This window comes from Balaenoptera acutorostrata, chromosome 8, assembly GCF_949987535.1.
Source record: "Balaenoptera acutorostrata chromosome 8, mBalAcu1.1, whole genome shotgun sequence".
In the NCBI taxonomy this organism is placed as follows: domain Eukaryota; kingdom Metazoa; phylum Chordata; class Mammalia; order Artiodactyla; family Balaenopteridae; genus Balaenoptera; species Balaenoptera acutorostrata.
The window spans coordinates 59,703,348-59,722,730 of record NC_080071.1 but is presented as its reverse complement, the minus strand read 5'-3'; the positions used below and the strand labels follow the sequence as shown (position 1 = coordinate 59,722,730).

The following is a 19,383-nucleotide window of genomic DNA, read 5'->3' as shown; positions in this document are numbered from 1 at the left end:
TGGATTCGTTACCTATCTTCTCTGCTTCTCAGATGTGAATCCCAAAGAGAATTATAAATCCTATGAAAACGTTTGGGGGAGGAGAACAGGAAGGGGAATGTGGTTAGGCTGAGTGTTGCTTGGAGCCTTTAGACCCAGACTCCTTCGCAGTGATCCGAGAACAGCCCTGTCTACACATTTAGCCAACTGATTTGTGTGGTACACACAAATAAATCTTCCTTGTGGTCCTCAGCTCCTGTCTCTGCTGGGAATTCTCCCTCTTAGGTTTGGCCGAAAAGCAGAACAAGCAGGAGGTACATTCCCCGCCTCCGCTGCTGTCATGTTTTTTGCTTGCAGAGTTGACTTTTAGTTACACAAGGTGTTAAAAACATAAAAAAAACTTCCCATAAATAATGAAAAGTTATGAAGATTCCGGAAAGCTTGTCTCCTGATATTTATTTCACAAAAATACAACAAGACGACAACAAACACAAATAAAAACACAGCCTGACCCCCAGGATACCTTTACAAGTTTTATTCTTACTGTTTGCTCTTAATCTGTATTGAAACGTAAATGGAGGGCTAGTTTGCCCTCCTCAAAGGGACTTCCCTTATTCTCTACCTAACTGCTTCGTTGGGAGTTACTTGGCTATCTTTATTGAGAATCAGCCTGTTCCACCTGGGCTGGGCTGGATGCAGGACAAAGCTCCTCAGTCTCATCTGAGGTAGATTCAGGTCAACTCTTCTGCTAAAGGTGATGGCAATTTTTAGTCTCTTCTAAAACCTGCTTCCTATTCTTCTCACTAGACCTGGTTTCCTGGGGTACCCTTCTACTTTGGGATTCAGATCAATACTTATTCTCTAGCTACCCCAGCCTTCTTGGGTCTCATCCACTCCCTAGCTCCTTGAGTGAGGACACAACTTTCCTTTTTTCTCAAGGATCCCAGCTCTGGGACTTAAACTGCTCTTCACTGGCCCTGGCTGATGTTCCCTTTAACTTCTCCCTTGTTTGGGGCCATCATTCCCTTCCTCCTTCCTCCTCTTTCTCCCTGGTTGGTTCCTTTTTTTTAAAAAAAAAAAAAAATATATATATATATATATATATATATATGTATGTATGTATGTAAATTTATTTATTTATTTTTGGCTGCGTTGGGTCTTTGTTGCTGCGTGTGGGATTTCTCTCTAGTTGCAGCGAGCGGGGGCTACTCTTCATTGTAGTGCGTGGGCTTCTCATTGCGGTGGCTTCTCTTGTTGCAGAGCACAGGCTCTAGGTGCGCAGGCTTCAGTAGTTGTGGCATGCGGGCTCAGTAGTTCTGGCTCGCGGGCTCTCAGAGCACAGGCTCAGTAGTTGTGGCGCATGGGCTTGCTCAGGGTTGCTCTGCGGCATGTGGGATCTTCCTTGACCAGGGATCGAACCTGTGTCCCCTGCATTGGCAGGCGGATTCTTAACTGCTGCGCCACTAGGAAAGTCTCATCCTGGTTGGTTCTTGATAGCTATGATTAAGGCAATATATCACTATGGCTGTCAAGACTGATTCCACTTTTAGTTAAATCTTCTGAGATACATCTCTGCCCAGTCTCACTGGTTTCAAGGCCTAGTGTCATCAATCCAGGATTGTTAATCACCCTCATTGTGCAGTAAAGGATGAATTCAGGAGGCTCCATTGTCCCAACTCTGCACATTCCTAAGAAAGGGTTAGCCCTTGACCAGCTCATGGGAGATAACACCTCAGCCCTCAAAATATCCTGCCTTATGGGAGTGTCTTTGTTTACCTGAGGCCTTGGGCCATGTGATATCACTTGACCTCTGGAAGGCCTGGACACTGAATGACTAAGGTCAGCTATGCAGGTGACCTCTGTCTATGTGACTGATCCCTAATAAAACTCCTGGACACCAAGGCTCAGCTGAGCTTCCCTGGCTGGCAATACTTTGTGTATCTTCTCCCACATTGTTGCTGGGAAAAGTAGGTGCTATCTGTGTGACTCCACTGGAAGAAGACAACTGGAAGCCTCACCTGGTCTCTCCTGGACTTTGCCCTATGTGCCTTTGCCTTTGCTGATGTTAATCTGTATCCTTTCACTGTAATAAGCCATCACCATGAATATAACAGCTTTCTGAGTTCTGTGAGTCCATCATTGAAACATCGAAACTGAAGATAGCCTTGGGGACTTCTGACTCAATCATCATCATCATCAATGTATATTGACCATTTACTATGTGTGACAACTGCTAAATGCTTTTCATGGTTCTTATTCAAACCTTATAACAATGCTGTAAAGAAACTAGAATTATTCTCTCCACAAACGTCTCCCCTCATTTTATAAAGAAACTAAATGATCAGAGAGGTTAAATAAATCATCAAAGGTAGGGCTGGGATTGCAACCCAGGTCCCTTTGGCTCCAGGGCCATGTCTTAATCACAAAGCTGAAAAAGTGTGTCATAACTCCTTTCCCTGACCTGATAAGATGGCTACCTTTTTCCTTTTTCCCATTCCGCATCACTTATTCCCTCCCTGGTTCCACATTAAATATGTTTATTCCAGGATGCCTCCAGCTTTACCAGACTAAAGGAGTAACCTTCCAGAGACCAGGTAGGAGAATTTTTAGATGCAAAAATATACATTCGCTGGGACTTCCCTGGTGGCGCAGTGGTTAAGACTCCGAGCTCCCAAGGCAGGCGGCCTGGGTTCGATTCCTGTTCAGGGAACTAGATCCCACATGCATGCCACAAGTAAGGAGTCCGCCTACTGCAACTAAGACCCAGCACAACCAAATACAAATAAATAAATAAATAAATAAATATTAAAAAAATATATATATATATACACATTCACTAACAGTATCAGATAATCCCCTTCAGTAGTAAGAAAGGTCACTGTGTGAGCTGTCACCACATATTGCATCCTGGAATAAGCATGTTCAACGTGAAACCAGTTTCACAACAAAACCTCTTCCAAGACAGCGTGAGAGGTAGGGAGGAGGAGGATGTGGTGAAGAATGGGCGAATGCACACCTGTCTGAGTGTGTGTGCATGTGGGTGTATGTAGGTGTGTGTGCATGTGTGTCCCACCCGTCTGAGTGTGTGTGCATCTCATGGGAGCAGGACCACAGGCTCGGTGTTCTGAGGAAGGCGCTGCGGCAGCCTCCGCTCTGAGTCTCCTGAGTCTGTGCTCCATCTCACAGAATCCATGTGACTGAGGTATGTTTGTGCTGCTTTAAGGCCCTGCCAATTGTCTGTGGCTCAGCTTTCAGCAGAACAGGCTGGAGACTGCGTGTTTCTACACGTTATCGGGGTAGGTTCCAAAACCGTAAGGAAAAAGGATGCAGGCTTGTAGGACTGTCAGGACACCTCCCCCTGCCCGGAGAAATGCAAGGCTGTGTATGCATAGGATATGGGGTTGGGGACTAGTGTTTGGGGTCAAACCAGCCAAGGACAGTGCAGGTAAAGCAGGCTGGCCACAGCACAGGAAATGTTCACATGCCTTTCCTCTTTCATCTGGCAGGAAGGGCTTCCTTTACTGCACTGAACAGGTGGCACTTTGAATGCTGCCAGCTCTCAGAGTCTGTGTACCTAGAAATGCAAAAGAGGCAGGGAGGGAAAATGAGACATGGGTGCTAGTGATGTAGAGGGAGGAGAGCAGGTGGAAGGAGGCTGTTTTAGGGTTTTCCTTTTTTTTAGTTTTTTTTTTAAATTGAAGTATAAATTGATTTACAATGTTTTATTAGTTTCAGGTGTACAACATAGTGACTCAATATTTTTATAGATTATACTCCATTTAAGGTTATTACAAAATAGTGGCTATATTTCCCTGTACCGTATAATATATTCTTGTTGCTTATTTATTTTATACATAGTAGTTTGTGTCTCTTAATCTTAATGCCCCTCCCCCAGGCCCTCTCCCCATTGGTAGGTTTTAGGTTTTCAAAGTGGGGAAGGTAAATGTCTTTAGAAACAAGACACTCGCCAACGTTATAGAATAACAGGGCAGGACAAGTTCTCCAAAGCAGTATTTTTCTAATTTTTAAGGTTGTGGAACCCTTCATGTCTCTGAATCCTAAAGATTTTTTAAAAAATGAAATCCTTGTTTCTAAGGAAGGTCCTAATTTGAAAGTGTTAATTAGGCATTTTCTGTATACCTTTAAAGGAAATTTCATTTTTATTCTTGTGGAATTTTAAATGACTACACAAAATACATTTTCCAGTAAATACATTTTTCTTTCTCCCATCACCAAAAAGGAAATTTTGTATAGAAATGATATTTCTTGTGGTATCTGTTTAAGCCAGGCTGCTCTGTTGGGCTCAGAGCAGAAACTATCACCAGCAACACTGTTCCGACTAAGAGTTAACCACCTAAGAAAGGGATTAGAGCAAAAATCAACAACTCTGATCAAGGTTACCAAAGCCACACTGGTAAAAAAAAAACAAACAACTTTTGATATGATTATTCAAACCGCAGAAATTTTTATAACAAAAATGCTCCAGCCTTCTTACATATGTCTGCTTTTCCTTGATGCTTAAAGTCAATTACCCGTGAAAAAGAGGCTGCTAAATCTTAAGGGCTGTTTCTTCTGCCCTCAGCAGTTCAACTTGATTTATGTGGAAAACTCTTTTTAAGCCTTTGGGAGAGGCATATTTTGAAAAACGTCATTAACAGTTATAGGTATTAGGTGGAGATCTTAACTGTAATATTTACATGGTGACTTGTATTTACACAGTATTTTTACATGCATTATTTTACTTAATTCCAAAGGAAAAATACTGAACGTCTGACCCTGATTTCTGTTTAAGAAGTAGCTATATGCTGGTTTTTATTTACCTTATGATTATAAGAAGCTTGTTATAAGAGGAGGTTTGGGATTTTCCATTGCTCATGTTCTAGTACACAGACCTGACCGTCTCACCTTCTTACTTGTCAGAACAAATTCTTTTGACAAAAGTATTCAAAGGCCAAATACAAATAGTGTTAGTATCTATATTTCTCAAAAAAAAATTTTTTTTCATAGTACAATATTGTATGCCAGTGTGAAGCATTATATATCTCAACTAAAAAACCACATTGGAGTTCGACCAAATGTAAATGCTACAGGCTCAGATTTGCTCCAAGGTGCTTTAAAGAAACTGGTCTGTGTCAAGAGCCAGGCTATAACAATTTCAGGAGGCCTGTTGTGTGAATGAACTGTAGTTTCGAAAGATCTGAAGCAGTAGACCTGCACTGTGATAGGGGCTAGTTGCCAGGAAACTGCTGATTGGATAAGGACTATCCGGGTTTCACCCTGATGATGTGAAGATAAAGTTGCTTGACCACATATTTCTACTTCATTTATCTCTCTGCCACGGAGAACAACTGCAGCCTTTCAGTTACAAGTTTTTTTCCACCAGGGAGTCAAGATCAGAAACTTACGAAGAAGGCCATTTTTGAGGACTACTTAGTCCCAGGCTACTTTGAATCCATTGAAACTGCCACAGGGCCTTTGCACTAGCTGTTCTCTGCCTGGAACACACCATTACCAGCTTTACGCTTGCTCCCCCGCTTCATACAGGCCTCGGCTCAAATGTAAATACTCCAGAGAAAACTTCTCTAATAATCTAAAATAATCTATCACAAGCTAGCCCCCTACTCTTCTATTTTGCTTCACAGTATTTATCACCACCTGAAATTGTGTGTTTCTTTATTTGTTTACTGTCTGGTTTCCCCAACAGAATGTAGGTTCCATATGGCAGAGATTGACTATCTCACTATTTTTTTAGTTACCAGCAGTGCCTGGTACATGGAAAGGGCTGAATAAGTATGCTAGATGAATGAATAATTGCATGATAAATGATCAAAGCTGGGGCCACCTCTCATACCCCTTTGACTGTAAGAAAAGGTTAAGTTAGAACAGTTTGTTCTATTGACACACAGGGATAACCCACAGTTAGGCAAGCGCTTATAATTTACAGTGATTGTTTGTCTTCCCCCTCTGCTATACCATAAACAACTAGAGAGAAGGCGCCTTTGAGTCTAGTTCACCACTATACTCTTCGTACCTCAAACTATGCGAGAAGGAAAGTATCATTTAATTTGATTTGATTAAGATATGAATTTGATTGAAGATATGAAATTTGATTAAGATATGAAAGGTGAGTAGGGGGTTAGCCAGGTGAGGAAGAACAAGAAAATGGTTCCACGCAGTGGGAAGAGCTGGTGGAGGCCTCTGTCCTTGACATGAGGAACAGACAGAAAGCAAATGTAACGAATGTGGAGAGACAAGGTGGGGTAGGGAACCCCGTGTGGCTGGAGAAGTGGGTGGGGGCCGGCCATGCTGGACTTCGCAGGTTTATAGGTTTGGCAGAGGGATGTAAACAGGTTTATCTTTATCCTAAGATCAATGGGAACCTTTTCGCCTGTGTACATGCTAGAGTGACATGATCATATTTGTCACACCACGTTGCAGTGGGTGTAAGGAGACCAGTTAGGAGGCTGCTTTGACCCAGGCTAGAGAGATGGTAGTTGGACTTAGAGTCTCTAGAAAATAAGCTTCTTGAAGGTAGAGATCACTCTCTGTTTCATTCACTGCTGTATTCCCAGCACCCAGATCAATTCCTGGCACCTATTAGATACTCAGCAAATGTTTGTTTAATGAATGAGTGACATAGTGGTTAGAAATGGAGGAAATAGACTGGTGGAAAAGATTGTTAGGGGCATGGTGAAGGACTAGCTACTGAGTATGAGGGAGAGAAATGTCAGGCCAAGTCCAAGGTTTCTGGTTTGTGTTACTATATGGATGAAGGAGTATTGACATTTCCTGTGACAGGAAGTGGCAGAAGAATCTATGTTTTGTGTATTTCTGGTTCTCTCTGTTAAACTAAGAGTCAGGACTTCCTCCTCTTTGTCTCTCTTGGGAGGCCCCACTCAAAGCTGGCTTCTGGCTGTCCTCTCCTCTGTTGGTGTACAGCTGAGGGGAGGGGATCTGCAGGCCAGAACAGAGAAACGCTTGGCTCACTGAAGTCTTCTCAAGGATTTGAAGAAGCCTATATTCTCATTGATTCAAATATATGTGAGGTCAGTGGAATGGCTAGGAATATTGTGGGTCAGGATGAGAATGAAAGATAAATGGTCTTTCTCAACATGTTCTAAGTAGCCTTAATAACAAGAGGCTTCTTATTAAGAAGTTAAAACTTCTGCCCTGCTCTTGCCTCCAAAACTTATTCCAGTGGCTATAAATAAAGATTATGAGTTTTGGGGATAAACAACTTTGGCCAGGTATTTTCTTTTTGGGTTTAAGCAACTATATTTTTGAGTGATATTGCATGGGAAAATAATCTTCTCAATCCAGACTTCCTGTGGATGAAGGCTCAACTGAGTAACTCCCAATTAAACTGTTCAAATCTTTTTAAACATTTATGTCAGAGATATCCCAATTTTGTAAAATGAATACATAAATAAGATATTTTGTACATATAAACCTATAAGAATTAAAATATGGTTAAAAATGTGTTTATGTGCATGTGTGTGTGTGTGTGTGTATGTATGTGTATATATATATCACCAAAAATGGTTATGGCTATTTCTGGTGAGTGGGATTATGGGTGATTTTAATTTTCATCTTATTCTTTTCAGCATTTTCTAATTTTTCCATAATGGACATGTGTGACTTTTATGAAGATAAAAAATACTTGTTACAAAAATGAGGTTTATAATATGAAATATAGATTATAACATAAGAGGTGATATTTAGAGGCCATGCATCCATTTATGAGTATTTTAGAAAATGGTAGATTACTCTCACATTGACTCTGAGCATTTGATTGGTGGGTGTACAAATTAGTAGATGATTTATATCCATGAAGACATTTAATTAATCTTATCAAGAAACCATCAGACTGGGGAGAAAATATGGCCTCATTACATGGACCAGGTAGCCGATAGGCTGAGTTTCAAACAGTGAATGAAATCAAAGCGATTCACTTCTTACCGTTGCATGTGACAGAGTGAATTTGCCAGACCGTTGGACTATGAAAAATGGCCTGAAATCTTGGAAACAAAGGAATTAATTTTCTGAAAACAGGGACAATTGAGGACTGAAAATGTTGAGCCCAGGCAAGAAAGGAAGATTAGAAGTATCTTTCTGTTGTGTGGTGTTTTTTTGGGTTCCCTAACCTGCCCCATTCCAGAAAAGGATATTTATTACTGTCAAAGACAATCAAGAACTTTTGTTTAAAGGTCAGAAGTGCTTGTGCTTTTGGGGTGAAGATCACATGATTCTGCAGTTACCATGTCACTGGTGCTGCTGGGAATAGGCAGACATGGCTCTCCAGGCCAAAATCAGCCCAGAGAAGGAGCTCCGGAGTGGAGGAGGGCTGATTCCCTGGTCTTGGCCATCTGAGGAGGGACTGGCCCAAGGCAGGTGATTGGAATCCTTTCTGTGGTCAGTGCAATCAGCTGAGCGTCAGCCTGAGGGGACAGAGAAAAATCCTGGGTGGTCAGTATTATTGGAGTCCAAGAAATGTTGAGTCAGATCTGGAGATGGGAAGAGGACTGGATCATGTAGGGGAAGGAAATGAGTAATTATGACGTATTCCTTTAAGCAATATTCCTAAATCCTGGGTCACTTTATTCTTTCACTCTACGGCTGGCTGTTTTGAAGAGGTCAGTTAAGTATTTGGGCTTCTTTTAATATAGATATGAAAATAACACATTTCTTTTAAGAAGTAGAGAATCAATTCTTTTCTCTCTAGGAGGCAATATACTTCTACTGGAGCCAGACGGTCTGGGCTTGAATCTTGACCTTGGGTAAATTACTATACCTTAGTTTCCTCAATAGTAAAATGAAGAAAATCATCATAGTTACCTGATAGAGTTGTAGGAATGAGTAATGAGATAATCTGTAAAATATTGAGTGCAGTGCTCAGTCAATGCAAACTACTGTTATTGTTGATATTAAGAAGCTATGAAGAAATCCACACAGGGTGGGCTCAGTGACCTACCCAACGCTGCGTGTCTGCCATGGTCAGCAGGTTGGCATTGCTGTGTGCATGTGTATCTAGCAGATGGCTCCTGAGTCCTCGCCCCCGGGCTGGGAGGCACTGTCATGAAATGGAATGAAGTAGAAAAGCAGCAGCGGGTCATGAGATCACATGTTTCCTAAATGAAGGACAGACTGTGTGTACTCTATATTTGTATAGGAAACATGGAAAGTGGCATTATCAAATACTTCTCCATGATCTGGGTTATTTTTTGTGTTTGTTTTTGTTGAAGAATTGGATAGATTAGGTAGAGGGAGGGAATACTTAGAACAGTTTTGTGAAATCAGTCAGTTATTTCACATTTAGCTATTAGTTTTTGAGGCACCATAAATTATCCTACTACAGGATTGCCCAGATGATCAAATTACATAACAGATGGGGAAATGCTTTTTATAAAGTTAAAATTATGACATGTACTAAAGTTATTTGTGTGATTTATTTTTATCATCTTGTACTTTGATTAGCTTATATCTTATAATGTGCTCTTATAATTTGATTAGACACACATTAGCTTTTAAATTTACCTGAGTGGTCTAAGGAGCAGGAAGTAGAAAAATCACCTTTTAGGAAAATAAACAGTAATTCCATACCATCTCTGTGAACCTATCTGCACAGGCCATTCGAACCCATTCTGGGGTCGCTGGGCTCTTCACTGTGAAGTCCTCAGCTATGTCTCCTTCTCTGTGTGCTGAGCCACAGCGTCAGTGATGGTGAAGAACACCGATGACCCCAGGAACATCCCAGACACTCCCAGACGCTGCAAAAAAACACATTTGTTTTAGAAGCTTCTATTACTAAACCACAAGCCACTGTAGGTGAGGGACAGATCTTTTTCACCATTGTAACCCCAACTCCTAGCATAGTGTCTTGCACACAATAATTTCCAATAATTGTTTGTTGACTGACTTACTGACTGAATGAAGCTTGAGTACTCAAAAATCCTAGTATTGCCTGAACTTCCCTTTTCAAAAATCCTGTGTGGGTTAAATCTTTGTTCTATAGGAAAGGGGTGTGTGTGTGTGTGTGTGTGTGTGTGTGTGTGTTGGGTGAGGGGACGATACCCTATTTTAAAAAGCACATTCAGTGGACTGAACTGGACAACTTCATGAGCCGCATTATGACTCCAGGGTCAGCGGAGGCAAGGTACTCTAGAGGAAAGAGTACACACTTTGGTACCAGATGATGAGTTGCAGGCTTAGCATCTGTAAGGAACAGTAAGGTCATGTAAATGAATGATGTGGGCAGATGAAGAACAGTAAGGAATAGTGGGAATTGTGGTGTAGTAGTGATAACTCTGTGGCCTGTCTAAAGGGGCAGCTGTCCTTCAGCTCTAGCTAATTGTTGTTTTTCAGGAATGTAGTCCAAATTACCAGAACATCCAATTTTTCAAGAGAATTTAGAAATTCGTATTTTAATGTAAGATTCCCTGACCTTTGAAAACACTGCAGGCTAGATTCTACCAGTGGGCCCCCAATTTGCAACCCCTGAGCTAGAGAGATGGAGTCTGTATCCTGGCCCTTACTCCCTGTGTTTCTCTGGGTGAGATCACCTCTCTGAGCCCCTGTTCCTTTATCAGTGAAATTTAGGCAATGATACCTACTTTACAGGGTGTCATGAGGTTCAGGAAGTGCAAAAGCACCTAGCACAGTGCCTGGTACTTGGTAGGTTCCTCTTATTATTACACAGTACACTCCATGAAGGCACCTGCAAACCCATGGTTTTCCTGAATGCCTGCCTGTAAGTGACTGGCCACAAACACAGGGACTCAAGGGCCTGCTTATTACTCTCGTCGAACTGAAAGCTGGGCTCTGAGCTTCCTTTTGCCTTTTCCCTTTTGAGTGATTTCCAACCCAGAGAGGATCCAAAGGTGCTGCTAATTGTTTTTCCTTTCAAATTTGTGCCCCACCCCCATACCTTCACCCTCATTACCATATGCCCAGAGGCAGTTTCTGGGCTGAAAGTGGGATCCAGTTTGGAAATGGTAAAATTCCAGCAGATATATGTGAACTCATTTATTAAAAGCTATCAATTTGCTACCCCTAGTAAGAAGTCACCCAAAGGATTTTAAAGAAAAATTTAACAATGCATCTCAAACCTAAATGAAGTTTCTGCTCCAAGGGTAGTTTTCACATAATCTGCATACAGCAGTGCAAACAAATTCTGACCTTTAATTCGCAATTTCACTACTTTAGCAATTACTCAGGGTTGGTGTCTGTTTCCTGGCAGTATTGACATTTTGGGCCAGATAATTTCTTGTTGGGTACTGTCTGGTGCATCGAAGGCCGTTTAGCAGCATTCCTGGCCTCTACCCACTAGTAGTAATATTTTCCCCCAGTTGTGACAACCAGAAATGTCTCCAGACATTTGCTAGATGTTCCCTGTGGGAGCCAAATATCCCCCCTCCCCCAGTTGAGAAACGCTGATTTAGATCCATTTCTCAGTATGACTGAGGACTCTGGGCTCCTCAGAGGTGAGTGGTTTGCTTAACATCATAGGGAATTGGTAGAGCTGGGCAGGAATCCAGGTCTTCTGAGCCCTCAGTCCGGGATTCTGTCCATGCTGCCGCTGCTTTCTAAGATTTCAGTAGCATCGTGCCTTCAATCCCATTTAATATTTCAGTCTTCAGGTTCTTAAGTGAGAATGTCTTAAGTGAAAATGTTATTCTATCAAATCAAAGCTTCTTGCTGAATTTTAGAGTTTTCAGTGAAAAAGAATATTAATAAATAAAATCCCAGGATTGCCATTGGGCAGATCATTTATCTTCTCTGAATCTCACTTTTCTCTAGGTGATTCATCTCCAAATTGTAACAGTTTATCGGGATTGGGTCCTGATAACCGTTGACCTTTATCTTGTATTTCGTCCACCTGCGCTCATTTACCAAGCTACCTGATCCATCACATTGCGCAGTAGTAGGTTTGGATGCTTACCTTGGATGAATAGATGGTTAGTGGGGTTTGTGATGATGGCAACAAGGAGACATTAAACTCCTCTGGGACATCGCTCATGGTTGGAATTCTGTACTCATCTGGGCCTCGAGAGTACAGGACACCTTCTGGGGAATATTTCACCTCTTCAGTGGTATAAAGGCCCATTCCCTGAATAAATGAACCTTCAATCTGAAGGGAAAATGTCAAGCTCTGTGACATTGTGTGGTTTTTAGAAGGCCTTTACATACCCCACAATGGCTCTCAGGAAGCGGCACCCATCTTGGTGGGCCAGCACCTACCTGCCCAATATCAGTGGCCGGATTTAGACTGCAACATGCATCCATAACGATGTCTGTTCTGATTTTCGGCCAAAGTTAAAATTACCTGACCATGAGAACTTGAATTAAAAATACTATTTTAATGTTTATTCAAATGGTCCCAATTTATTCCAGGACTCGGGCTGGTTAATTAGTACTGCATTGAACCCCATCAACATTAGAGGTGACAAGACATCTGCTAAGCTCTTCAAATTTAGTGCTAGGACTGTCAATGACCCCAGAAGGTCTTCTGCATTCATGGTTTTGATTCCTCTCAAGTGACTCCAAAGCCACGGCATGTTGGTGTGTTTGAGCGTCTCTAAGTAAATAATTGAGCCTGATTGTTCATCTGATTCTCAGCCTGGATTTGTTCTAATATAATCATGAGCTCATCTAGTCCTCATAATGGTTCACTGTAGGTGGTATTATTGCCGTTTTATTGAGGAAATCAGGTAGCCACAGTGGCTTGTATGAATTTGGGGATTTGCAAGATCTTGGGTGTATTAAGGGCGAATGTTGAGACCAATTTACTTCCTTCCCTGAGAAAAATCACACTAATCTGGCCCTTCTGTTGTGTCACTGGGCATGTGCATGCAGGCTGCGAAGGAGCCACAGAAAGCCCTATATGCCTGTGGTCTATCTCAGGAATATCTCTGGGCTTTCCTTCTCCCCAACGTCCGGTGCTTGTTCCAACATCATCATTCACTGTTTAGGCCCAACACCTGGGCTCCTACTTTCTAGCTCTTTGAATGGGAAATTCTCTTTTGATTCAACCATTGGCCTCTCAGACAACCTACTATGGGCACTGAGACCAGCCTTCGTCCATTCTCAACCTGGATAGGGCACGAGATTAGACACACCCCAGAGTGAGTTTTCAACTTATTTCCATGTTGAAACCTGGTGTATGTTGCATTATAGGTATTGGAAAATGGAAAGAGATGGCTGTGCACTAGCTGAATCTTCAGATGGTTTAGTTCAACAACCACAAATAGCCATCAGCAATAAGGCCTGTCATTTTATTTCTCTGATTCCTCTTTAAAATAAGTTTTGGGCTTCCCTGGTGGCCCAGTGGTTGAGAATCTGCCTGCCAATGCAGGGGACACGGGTTCGAGCCCTGGGCTGGGAAGATCCCACATGCCGCGGAGCAGCTGGGCCCGTGAGCCACAATTACTGAGCCTGCGCGTCTGAAGCCTGTGCTCCGCAACAAGAGAGGCCCGCGCACCGCAATGAAGAGTGGCCCCCGCTCGCCGCAACTAAAGAAAGCCCTTGCACAGAAACGAAGACCCACCACAGCCAAAAATAAATAAATAACAAATAAAAATAAAGGAATTCCTTTAAAGAAAAAAAATAAGTTTTGCCTCTTCAAAGAATAAACTATTTCAAGGGACCAAAGTGATACTGAAATGACTGAACCTTAAGCCATAATAAGGAAGGCACAGGGAAGACCAAATCTTAACTTTTCCGGCACCCCAAATTCTGGAAGATCTCCATGAGGTTCATTTCTTCCGGGATTTCTACCAGGACCCTCAGGTGGAATTGCCAGATAAAATAAGTATGTCCCATATAGTGCATGGAGCATATTTATACCAGAAAATGGTTTGTTGTTTATCTGGAATTCCAATTTAACTGGGAGTCCTATATTTTTATTTGCTAAATCTGGCAACATCCCCTTTAAGGTGGAGGATCAGACAGCTAGTTGATTTCTAAAAACAGCTTCCCACCTAGTGTAGAGCCTCAAATGGGTTACAGGGGTGCCAAGATACTGACACAGGCTTTCGGAGGTCCTGGGGCAGGGCACCCAGGCTGGTCGCCTGCCAACATGGCTTCCTTGTTTGCAACAGTATGCTGTGCAAATATTATCATTGTCTATGTGTGCCAGGATGTGAAAAACATCCAGAAACACAAGTTTTAAAATAATCATGTGAGTAATCTGTGATCCTAATTTCATGAGTTTACTTCTTCACAATGATCTAGAATGAAGATGGAGACATAACATTAATGTGTCCTAAGGATAAACGAGTGGAATGTGAGGGCAGCTGCTCTCCAGATATCCCTTCATTTATTGTATTTTTATCTTATTTATGTAATATTTAAGCAGTGGGAAAGTTAACCAACAATGGCGCAATAAAAGACATTTTGATAAAATTTATAGGTCAGTATTTGCAAAGTCCTTCCAATTTTACATGAACTGACCATTTCTGTTTTGGGGCAAGATGGTTCAAGGTGATGTTAGAATAATTAGTGTATGGAATTTAGATGTGTCATCGGTCCATCCTGTAAATTTCCTATACTTTGGATTATACTATATTCTATTTAAGGTTTCTGTAATCTCTCTGTTTCTAGAATGGTACCTGGGGTTTATCCTTTATGGTGGAAGTTATTAGTTTTTGGTTAAATATGACTCCCTATCTCCAATAAGGGTTTTTTTTTTTTGGATGCTCAATTAAATAGTAAACACAAAAATTATTTTAATTACCTGCCCTTCCCTCTCCCCCAGTCTATTTCTTTAGGACCAGTAGTACCTTTGGGATAATTGACTTTGGGAGGATATCACATTGCTATGTGCTTTCAAAACTTTTACTCAAGACAATTTACTAAATTACCTAGTCAGATAGATAACTTGACCTTCCTTTAGGAATAGACCCATTTTTTGAAAAAAAAAAAAACTTTGGAAAGTAATTTTGTCTGAAATGGAATAAAAAATTTAATGCATTTTAGGCTGTCATGAGCAATTCCTTCTGTACTTCTTTTTGAGTGGAAATTCAGGATAAAGCTGAATTTCTAGACATTCCCATGGAATTGAAAGAATCTTGTCCTTATTGTACAAGTATTACATAATGAAATTGGGCTATTAGTGTAAACATAATTTTGTTGCTGTTGTTTTTACTTGCTAAGAGGAAAGCTGTCAAACGACTTACCTTGTGAGCTCCTGTCAGGCGGTCAGTTTCAATCTCGGAACAGGCTGCTTCATAGACATAGTAGGAAAAAGGGTCTCCTTTTCCTTTCTCCCAGTCCACGAAGGCCTTGTAGCCCCTGATGGAAGAAATAAAGCCCTTTAGCTTGGGAGGGGGGCGCAAACAATGTTGATTTGTTTTAAATTTACCAAAGTTTTAATGACAGCATTTGATTTGATTGATGTTCATTGCGACTGCTTTTAAGTTACCCATATTTACAGTCTAGCTCCTTACAGCAACACTAACACTTGCCTCCATTTTTAAAGAGGATATGCTTTGTGCTGCAGTTAGGATGCCAAAAAGAGAGAAGCCAACAATCTGTTCCGGTCCAGACCTCACAGGGTGTCTGCATCTTGAGGGTTTAAGGTTTGACTTTTAGATCTGCATGTTGAAAACCTCAATTGATTTTTATTAGGGTTCCCAGAGGGACCCCCTAGATTGTGCTAACCAAACTCATAGGGGACTGATGGTAATTCAGGGCTGGTGAGAAAGGGCCGGTAATTCGATGTGTTTATTAATGGAAGATGGACCCAGCTAGAGGGCTGATTTGCCCTATTCTTGGATAACTGAACTCAAGAATTTGGATCTTATTACGTACAGGGCACTGGGCTGGCCATTACCTCCTTTCTTCATAAGGATTGTCTACACGTGTGTGTGTGTCTCTCTCTGTGTGTGTGTGTGTGTGTGTGTGTGTGTGGTTTGTTGGCTTGTTTCATTTGATTGTAAAACTGTCATACACTTCCTGCGTTTGACAATCAGCTCCCCTCTTTGTGCCTCATTTAATTAACGTGCATCTACTGAGGGCCTCCCACTGCCAGGCACTGCACCCAGGATGCCTGGTGATGACCGTCCTATCCATCCTATCCATCCCTCCATCTCTTTTGCTTTGTTACCAACAATAGAACCCATTCTAATATTTTTTTCTCCTCAGCTAATACACTAACAATTTCCTTCTGACTGAGTTCAGAAGTCTAAATTAAGCATCCTATCCATCTCTCTTGCCCAGCAAGGAGCTTCAAAATAGAAAAGTTTTATGGTAAAGAGAGGGAGATGTGTAAAATTGAGTTGCAACTTATTTCTAATGATATTACTACTCATAGTAAAGAATAGTAAATAACGATTAGACATCGTAAGTCATGTTTATTTATTTTTTTACCAAATAGGGGTATTTTTATTATTTAATATTTCTTTGGACATAGCTCAAAGGCCTATTCAAAGTCATGGAATTTGGGGGCCTAGAAGGAACCTTAAGGATCACATAATAAAAACTTACTTTACGGGCTTCCCTGGTGGCGCAGTGGTTAAGAATCCACCTGCCAATGCAGGGGACACGGGTTCGAGCCCTGGTCCAGGAAGATCCCACATGCCGTGGAGCAACTAAGCCCGTGCGCTACAACTACTGAGCCTGTGCTCTAGAGCCCACGAGCCACAACTACTGAGCCCATGAGTCACACTCCTGAAGCCCGCGTGCCTAGAGCCCGTGCTCCGCAACAAGAGAAGCCACCGCAATAAGAAGCCTGCACACCGGAACAAAGAGTAGCACCCACTCATTGCAACTAGAGAAAGCCCGCGCACAGCAACAAAGACCCAACACAGCCAAAAATAATAAATAAATAAAAATAAAATTTATTAAAAAAAAACCCAACTTATTTTACAAATGAAGGAACTGAGGCCCAGAGTGATTTGATGGCCTCATAATTTCTTAGCCAAGTCAAGGCATTATTGTAATTTTTACCTGGAGTATCCAGTGGCTGAAAGACTGACTCTTTGTTCAAAAGCAGTTTCTATGTGCAGAATGGGCATATTTAGTCAGAATAAAATAAACATACCATCTGATAGGTGAGAAGGAAAATATTCTGTATATCAGAATTGACATCTGACAATTGTTACTGGTGCTTTGTTACCAATAATAGAACCCATCCTAATATTTTTTTCTCCTCAGCTAGTGCACTAACAATTTCCTTCTGATTGAGTTCAGAAATCTAAATTAAGCAAGTAAAATAGAATCTTGCTGCACATCTGTGATGTAGGGGCTTAGTTCACAAGATATTTGGAGCTTCATTTCTAAGTGTTAGAACTCTGGTAAGTGTGTGTGCAAGTGTGAGATAATTGTTCTAATGAAATAAGATATAGGACATTGTAAAGTTGGATTAAACAAGTCTTCTCCCTTGAGATATATTCAGTAGCAATTAGGCATTTTAGTTTTCTTCCTCCCTCCCCAAATATCACATTTTTATGGCTTAGGAAGGCTCAGTCTTTTCTTTCTTATTTAAGAAAGAAAAGAGGTAAGGCCTCTGGTAATTCTTCATACACTTCTGTTCCTCCTTTCAGCGATGCGGTTCCCTGTGCTCTCTCTCCACTCATACCTGGGACACATCATGGAGCAGCTGTATCAACCTGGTGACCCTGCCGTTTCACAGAAATCCACTCCTAGGTCTGACTCTACGTGGTGCGTGTGTGCACTACCACAGCGCTCTCAGCACAGGTTTGGATTGCTTTCTCATTTGTAGTAACAGACAGAGTGGAACACTTACCCAGTCTTTGCAGGTACCTTCTGGATTTTTCTTAATGATGGGCTCAAGGTGTTTCAGAAGAATCTGACAAGCATTCTTGAAGGAGTAAGGAAGTGAATCCTCATTAGAGAAGAGCGTGGTGGTTAGGATTTGAAAGAATATTGGTTGACAATTGATCAGTTCAGTGAATGCTTTTTGGGGTGCCTGATACTGACACGTTGGGAATGCAGAGGCGATACCAACACAGCCCCTGATCATGAGGAGAGTATCAGTTACAGAGGGTGTTTTCTCTTCCTCACTCACTTCCTGTGAAACTATGGGCTCAGCTGAATTTCTACTCTCAGATCCCCTTTCTAAGAATATTAATGTTCTTAATTCCTTCTTCTTTTTTTTTTTCTACATTTTGGATTTATACCTTCTTTCGTATTTTCCAGCCATTAAGATCTATGGAACAAAACATCCTATTTTCATTCAAATTTGTGCTCTTTAGTCTGTAACAATGACATGCCAGTATCCCTCTGGGTCTGAAATATTGTTCAACTGTCTGTCCAGTCTTTTGTCTGTTCATCCATCTGTCATCAAACTACTGCAGTGAAGGCCTTGGCTTTGAGTGTGAAGTGAGAAAATAATTAAATTTGTTTCTGTAATAACCTAGATCCACAAAGTTTATGATCCTTTTTTTTAAGATTTTTTTAAAAAAATTTATTATTTATTTATTTATGGCTGTGTTGGGTCTTCGTTTCTGTGCGAGGGCTTTCTCCAGTTGCGACGAGCGGGGGCTACTCTTCATCGCAGTGCGCGGGCCTCTCACCATCGCGGCCTCTCTTGTTGCAGAGCACAGGCTCCAGATGCGCAGGCTCAGTAATTGTGGCTCACGGGCCTAGTTGCTCCACGGCATGTGGGATCTTCCCAGACCAGGGCTCGAACCCGTGTCCCCTGCATTGGCAGGCAGATTCTCAACCACTGCACCACCAGGGAAGCACACGAGTTTATGATCCTTGATATAGAAACCCCAAACCCTAGAAGATGGATTAATGCCTAGTTTGGGCTGACAACTTCCATACACACAGAGCAGTTCCTATTTTGTGTCTGATTCTACCTAAAATTGGACCTCATGAATTTGAGGTTTCCCACCTTGTTCTGAGCAAAAACAGTCTGTTTTTTGAGCCCCTAGGAGGTGTCTCCACAAAGATAAGATGGATTTGAAAGTGGTTACTCTTGGTAGCATAAGTGCAGTGTCCTGGGAGTGAGGCTGTATGCCTCCCAAGAATGTCCCAGTGGAAAAAGTGGACAGTTTATAACAGAAACATGACAAATAGATATTACTTCAAAAGTACATGCAGTCAGATCTTTGAATTAGGAATATGAAGTCATGGTTCTATTTTGAACTAGTGAAAATTTAGCAGTCTTTTTTTATATTAGTTAGAAAAATAAGTACAAAGAAAAAGGATGAGTACTCTGGTAGAACTCTACTAATGCAGACACTTTAATTGCACCATACCTACCTGGCTGGGGTTCTGTCTGCCTACCTGCCTGAAAGAACTTGTTTGTGTCAAGGGAAACTTGCACAGGTCTGCATTACTTGGTACCCAGATTTCTTTGTTCTGTGTCTACCAGGGACACAGAAAATGTGTTCACCAAAATCCATTCTCCCCTTCTTCCATAGTAGCTGGGCCATGGTT

At 41.5% G+C, this 19,383-nt stretch overlaps 1 protein-coding gene across 1 annotated transcript in view; it reads right to left on the bottom strand.

Annotated features, from left to right (window-relative positions):
• LOC103003536 (aldehyde oxidase 2-like) overlaps window positions 1–19,383 on the bottom strand; it is a 72,474-nt gene that overhangs the window by 281 nt on the left and 52,810 nt on the right. Inside the window, 7 exon segments of the mRNA XM_057551349.1 lie at window positions 9,580–9,680; window positions 9,683–9,746; window positions 11,918–12,106; window positions 12,217–12,283; window positions 15,154–15,267; window positions 16,924–16,972; window positions 17,719–17,797. Coding sequence (XP_057407332.1) covers window positions 9,580–9,680; window positions 9,683–9,746; window positions 11,918–12,106; window positions 12,217–12,283; window positions 15,154–15,267; window positions 16,924–16,972; window positions 17,719–17,797 — 663 coding nt within the window.